Source organism: Venturia canescens, chromosome 7, assembly GCF_019457755.1.
Source record: "Venturia canescens isolate UGA chromosome 7, ASM1945775v1, whole genome shotgun sequence".
NCBI classification, from domain to species: domain Eukaryota; kingdom Metazoa; phylum Arthropoda; class Insecta; order Hymenoptera; family Ichneumonidae; genus Venturia; species Venturia canescens.
In genome coordinates, this window is record NC_057427.1 from 16218246 (window position 1) to 16225235 (window position 6990).

The following is a 6990-nucleotide window of genomic DNA, read 5'->3' on the forward strand; positions in this document are numbered from 1 at the left end:
GTTCACCGATGTAATCAGTAGATCATCAATATATGTAGTGACAAAATCGTTAAATTCATCCCCCATTGCAATAGTCAGAGCCCGAATGAAGGCGCTACCTGCGGTTTTTAGTCCGAAAGGAACACGGCGAAATTGGTAGAGCGTACTCCCGTGCAAGAACGCGGTAAAATGACGACTTTCAGAAGCGAGCGGTATTTGCCAATACCCACAAGTAAGATCTACTGTTGACATTATTTTTCGACCACGGTGTTTTTGCATTAATTCCTCAATGTGGGGAGGAGACTCATTATCCCCCTCTATGGCGTCATTCAAATAACGGGCGTCCAGACATACCCTCACACGGCCATCATTTTTCTTCACTATTCTAAGCGGGTTACAGTACGGACTCACGGATCTTTCAATAACTCCTGCTTCTAGCATAAGTTTTATTTCGCGATCAACCGCATCTCGTAACGCGATTGGAACCGGATAAGAACGGCGAATAAATGGGTTTGATTTTAGCGGTTTAATGTAATGTTGGTACACTGACACACAGCCGGGTTTATCCGAAAACAAAGATTTATATTTTCCGATCAATTCGAGAATCTTTTGACTCTCAGTCGGTACGAGACATGTTAGCTTACGCGCGACTGAGTCAAGATCTTCGGAAACCCTTTTCTCCTCACTTGATAATTCTCTAGCAATTGGGGCTACCATATTATTACACACGATACCTTCTCTGTCATTAATCAGAGGAACACTATTCGTTTGACTATTGTTCTTTTTACATACTTCACCAATTTGTTTAAGTGGAGTTTCTTTCGACAAATGACCCCACCCATTTGACGTATTCTTATCTATCGAAACATTTTTATTTTTTGAACTACATATTTTTTTTATGGTCATATCTGCCAACGGTGCTGTGGCGGCCACGCTCGCCGATTCCAGTTGGACATTCGAAATTTCTTTATTTTTTATCTCATCGTTTCGCTGGTATTCGTTTCCACTCAACATCCGTATTAACCTGATATCAATACTATTGCCGATAATCACCGACACAAGCCTCTCTACCGGATTTGTATCAAACGAAACCATGATCCGACTAAGCGCAACTCCGTTAATATATATTTCTTTCGTATCATAAAAAATTCGCGCCGCGTGTCGATCCAACCAATCATTCCCTAATATAATATCCGACGATAAATATGGTATTACTAAAAAGATCTCTAAGAAGGTATAATTATCAATTTTTACCGGGGACCTGATTTGTCGTTTTACTGATGTCTTCTTTTGCGTCACTGCGGTCGTAACATAAATGTTGCTCACCGGCATTTCCATTAACGTACCACTTGCTACGAGCTTCTTATAAAAATCTTCCGAAATACATGTCACCTGACTTCCGGTATCAATTAATGCTTTTACCTCAAAATTTCTAATTTGTATTGGCAATCGCGGGCAAGGAGGGATACTAACATTTGGCTGATACGGTCGCGCTATATTTCCGATAACTTCATCGTTAAGGCCCTCTACAAAATCATAAAATCGTTGACACGACACTGGACCCTTTTGAGCCATGTCCTGATTTAGTTTAAAGACGATGTGATATTTTTCGTCATATTCTGTCTATTTTTCTGATTGGTGTGTTGAAAATTTTGGGGTTGATTACTAGTAAGATTTGGTGGCGGAAATCGGACGTCCGGGAGGCCATTCATATTTTGATGATAGTATGAATTATACCCGTAATTATTTTGATAATTCGGTTGAAGTTGTTGAGGTGCATTATAATGTTGACCATTACGATTATACGATCGAGTATTTTTCTTTTTCGCTTGGTTTTGGCCTTCCTGTAGCCCGATTCGACTAATGTTGTCGGTCGTATTATTCTGCTTATAAGTTGCGGTTTGATTGCTATTATTTTTCCAATCACGATTTCTATCGAACTCACTCTCTCGATTGACAGTATCCAATTGGGTGAGTGTTTGTGCTACACGATTTGTGTCCCCATAATCAACAGCTACTAATGCGGTTTGGATTTTTATAGGGAATTGTTGAATAATCTTGAAATTTATTTCATAGTCAGATAATGGAGGTTGAAAATGTTTTGAGTCTTGAATTTGCTTGAAAAAATACGATTGTAGCGAGCCCTCCTTCCACCTATATCGACGCGCATTCCATTGATCCTTCAAGCGCACTTGAACCGGGATCGAATAAAATTCTTTATAAAATTCTGATTTGAAGTTCTCGAAATTCGTGAATTCTATTTTTGTTGATATTGTACCACACCTTTACGCGATCTTCAATCAAGCTTTCTATAACAAGCATTTGGTGCTCCGGACGAACGTTCTTAAATTTTAAATACCGATCAATATCTTCAATAAATTCACGCGGATTATCTTCTTCACAAAATTTGGGCGGTTTTGTATTGATGTGTAAATATTGTAGATGATTTACCAAACCGTTGACGAGTTGATCTCCCATACCAATGTTTTGATGAATTTCAGCATTTCTATTATTCGGAGGAGAATCTTGATTATTCGGCCTCAGCGTGCTTCGTAGTTCGCTCTGGCTCCGTTCCAATTCTCTCCTCTCTTCCATGAGTTTTCTCCGCTCTTCTCTCAACTGCTCCAACAGCTCATTTACTTCCTCACGGATTCCCTCGTTCTCCGGCATGGTATCAATATTTCTATTACAATTGAATATACTATTAGAATCGTTACTTTGAATTATTTGAGTCGCCACTTGTTTCTGATCCGCTCTTAATCTCTTACGGCAAGGCGATTCTCCCAGTGGGACACCTCGTTTAATGGACGCTCGAGTGAGCTTCGGCTGAACAACAATTTTTTCTGTTCTATTCGCGTTAAGAGATGTACGAATATTTTTCTGTACAGCGACAACACTTTTTTTCCACGCGACGACATAAGCTGTATTAGCTCGTGCCACTAGTTGGGCGCCATTTGTAATTTTACTCATTTATTTTTCAGTATCTTTTTTTTTTTTTTTTATTAATTTATTCAAGATCATGATCTATTGTAACAAAGGAAACATTGCTTTTACATTCGTCGTTTCATAGGCTCGAAAAAACACATCACAAGAAAGATATACCGTTGCAGTTTGGTTGGTTTATTTCTTAAATCACGAATGACAATATTATTTAATTAGGGTTTGATACTTAATGTCTCTTGGAGTAGCCCAATTGGTTCGAATCTTGCCACCTGACGTCGAGCTGGAGGCTGCACCCGGCCGGGGATTGAATGCAAAGATAATCTGTCATGCCCAGAGTCCGACGGTGGCAAATATTCCGATGATTCGGTCTACTCTCCGTGATAATCAAAAACCAACTGAAATAGGAGCGATCGATAAGGATCTCTGTACGCCCGGAGATCCCCCCTACTCTCGCTCGCGGTCCCGAGCGCGACATTTAAATTTCGCTTGCTCATTACAAATACAAATAGTGAAAAATGTTATTTATAATAACAAATTAATAAGAGAACAATTGACATTTTATTGTAAGAATTTTTTTCCCGCGTCTTCATATTTCGCCAATGTAGTTATCGAATATTTCGTCGACAACATCGACTGAATCACATTGTTTCTGAGTATTGTTTGCATTTTTGAAATCGTACATACTAACGTTGAACATTTCGAGCATACGGGCAGAAGGAACAAATTTGACACAAGATCCGGATTGTCTTTGTAAAGTGAACCGTACCATCATAATACTTTGCAGTACTTCAAGAGACAGCTTATTTCGTAATTTATTTTTAATTACGTTGTATGTCGAAAAAGCGCGTTCGACACTTGCATTTGAAATCGGAAGTGTAAGTAGAGCCATTGAAAATTTGGCAATGTTTTCAAATCGCTTTTGACCAGCAGAATCATAATCTACAAAAACGTCTGAATAAAATTCAACGGAATTAACTGTATTTGACCACGATTTATTTTGCAATTGATTCCATTCTGACTCTGTCTCATTCTTATTGCCGTATAAGTGAGTGCGTTGGAATTTTGCAATAATACCTGTTAAACTGGGTTTCATTCGTGATAATGCGATTTTAGGATGAAGATCGGCCATCGTCTTTAGGATAGATAAGTTGTCCGGCAATCTTTTTTGAATCTCTTGAGCCAAAGTACAGAGAAATTTTTTGCACCTTTCTTTAACATCCAATAATTCTGTTGGTTCAATATCTTAAGCAATGACGTGAAACTCGTAGCCAAAATACATTGCTGAAGTATGCATTAAACAAGATTGAAAATCGAAATTGATCAATTCACTGTCAGTTAATTTCTGCAAGCTCGATGGTACAACGAGCTTTTGCAGTAAGTTTTTGAACATCAAAAAAAGATCCTCAAGTAATTTCGTAGGTTCTACGTAATCACTTTGAAAAAGCAAATTTAATTGCGTTACACTTTTCAGTTCGTATTTTAAAAAAATAAGAAAAGCTTTGTAGGGTAACCTTATCATGATGTTGTATAACTGAGCAGCCATGTGACAATTGTCTTCTGATTTTGCAATTGAAAATAAGAATTGCAATTCTTCCCACTGATTTAAGATGGTATCGATAGCCTCGGATCAAGCAAGCCAACGAGTTCCGCTAAGACCCTGAATTTTATTCGGTTTTCCATTACCATTAATTGTTTCGTACAAAAGCTTATATTTTTCTAACCGTTTGGGGCTGTAAGAAAACCAATTATGCGTTTCTCGAACCAAAAATTCTAATGGACGAGGCAACATTTCCGATGCTTTTTCAGCGCACAAATGAAGTGAGTGACAAACACATGGCATAACGATTAGGTCATCTATTTCACGCTTAAACAAAGCTGTAACTGAGTTGTGTTTTCCAACCATCACACTCGCTCCATCAACGCCAATGCCGACCATATTTTCAACTTTTAAACCATCTTGTTCTAATTGAAGTTTAATGGCATTATGCACACTTTTTGCATCGGCATCGATTAATTTGATTAACCGATAAAACGTTGTAACCACTTCTCGTTTCTCGAAAGAGAAAAATCGCAACATGATACACAACACCTTCTGCGTTGAAAGATCAGTACTCTCGTCGATTATGAGTGAGTATGGACCGTCGCCAATTTCTTGGATAAGTTCTTGGAGCATACAAGGCCCGAGGACGTTCTTGATCAACATCGGACATTTAGTGCGATGGAGTTTCAAATTCGAAATTATATGTGACGAAGGGTCCAGCTGCGTCAGAAGGTCGATCATGTGATTCACAGTCTGCAGTGAACTATGTTCTGCAATAAATGCAGCAATTTTCAATTCGGTGATCTTCGTTGCTTCTGTCAGAACTGGCTCAAATGTTGAAGTCAACGGTTCGAATGTCTTTGCTGATTTGTCCAAGGATACAGCTTTTTTATGTTTTTCTGTCTTTGCGTGGTTCATCAAATCCTTTTTGTGAGCTTTCAACGATATTCGACAATATTTGCAGACCGCAGAACATGTATCAGTTGGATCAGGCCCTAGCCAACCTATAATGTAAACCACAAGACATTTAATAATAATAATAAATTATGATATTTATCAATATCAATTGCGAAAGTCTATATAAACATTAACAAATGTTTAAAATAGTTAGTCGGACCATCACAAATAAAGAAGAATTAAAACAGTGCATACTTGAAGAAATATTAAAACATTAGGTGAAAACACATTGGAGGAAACATTAAAAGTATTAGAGGAATCGAAGGAGTACGAGTGTCTATATACTCATGAAAAATTGTAGGAAACTAAGCAAGACGAGGAGGTGAAAATGGAATCAAATTGAGGTTAACTACCTGGAATGAAAAGGAAAAAAGAAACCAGTGAAACTACCACCAAATGAAGCTCTTAATCAAACACATTCTACGAACCGAACCAGAACACACTGGTTCACATAACTTAAATTACCTTTTTCAGGAAAAAACTTTGAAAACCTCGGTTGATCTGCAAGCTTTGAAGAAATCCCTGTGTAGTAAACATTCATCTCATAGATTAAACTAACCGAATTGGAACAATCATTATTTTGAGTTTATTATGTTTAATAATCTTGTAAACGTAAAAACTGAATCTATTTTCATTCGATCCTCGTTTTTCACTTTCAACTTCCACGTATCTTTATATGTATCTTTACATACAACCGTTTTGTCGTTCGGACAGAGCGTAATAATTAAACATAATATTTAATAGAAAAAATTGAGAATGAATATATATTTTATTCGAATTTAGAAAATGCATGTTAACTAACCTTGAAGCGCTGAATCGGTCTCCCAACACTTTACATATTTTTGCAGATATTTTTTGTTTTTTTCTTTTGGCATGCTGTAATGAATTTGAATATAAGTTTGAATTATTAATACGTTTATTTTTTCGCTGATACTTCAAAAAACGAAAATGACTTACTTTGCAATCCGAGAAGGTACGCGAGCGAGCAGAATCAAGAGACTCGGGCCGTGTTCCGATATTGACTGTGACTGTGAGTACTGCGAGTATTTGCTTTGGTATTCGCTCCGTGCGCGTAAACATACTACTTTGAAAGTGAGCGTGTGTCGTGTATACGTATTCCTCCAAAAACGCCGGAGTCCCCTTTATGGTGGCGCTGGCAGTATGCATGAACACACTAATACTATTAGTGCAGTAGTATTAGATTTTTGGCTCCGCCCACGCGCACAGAGCGAATAGAGATGGTGCAGATTTGATAGAGGGCAGGTCGAAAGTACTCGTGGCGCCTCTAATGTCATAATTTATAAGTTTTTGGGGTAGCACTTTCAATACTTTGATTGAAATATAATCATAATAATTGAATATATATATATATATATATATATATATATAATAATACAATAATGATAAAAGATCCCCAAAAACTTTCACTTTTCACCACTAGTGGCGCGGTAGTCTACTTGTACCATCCCTATCAAGAGACGCGGTAGCGGCTCGACGCCAAGTATTAAAAGGAAAATCAGCAGCGCGTAAAGAAAAAGCCAGCGCGAGCCCTGCCGCACTCTTATATACGC

At 37.8% G+C, this 6990-nt stretch overlaps 1 protein-coding gene across 1 annotated transcript; it reads right to left on the bottom strand.

Annotated features, from left to right (window-relative positions):
* Positions 1-5240: 5240 nt before the first annotated feature.
* LOC122413592 (uncharacterized) lies at positions 5241-6594 on the bottom strand. The gene is made up of 4 exons (XM_043424033.1): positions 6377-6594; positions 6222-6295; positions 5885-5927; positions 5241-5466 (listed from the first exon to the last, which is right to left on the bottom strand). Exons 1-4 carry the CDS (start codon positions 6584-6586, stop codon positions 5458-5460), a joined length of 336 nt encoding a protein of 111 aa, XP_043279968.1. The 5' UTR covers positions 6587-6594; the 3' UTR covers positions 5241-5457.
* Between the last annotated feature and the right edge of the window lie 396 nt (positions 6595-6990).

Coding starts and splice junctions, on each gene's coding strand:
- LOC122413592 (XM_043424033.1), bottom strand. CDS start 6,586: ATGCATACTGCCAGCGCCACCATAAAGGGGACTCCGGCGTTTTTGGAG. Junction 6,296..6,376: donor GTACCTTCTCGGATTGCAAA/GTAAGTCATTTT, acceptor AATTCATTACAG/CATGCCAAAAGAAAAAAACA. Junction 5,928..6,221: donor GACCGATTCAGCGCTTCAAG/GTTAGTTAACAT, acceptor ATTTCTTCAAAG/CTTGCAGATCAACCGAGGTT.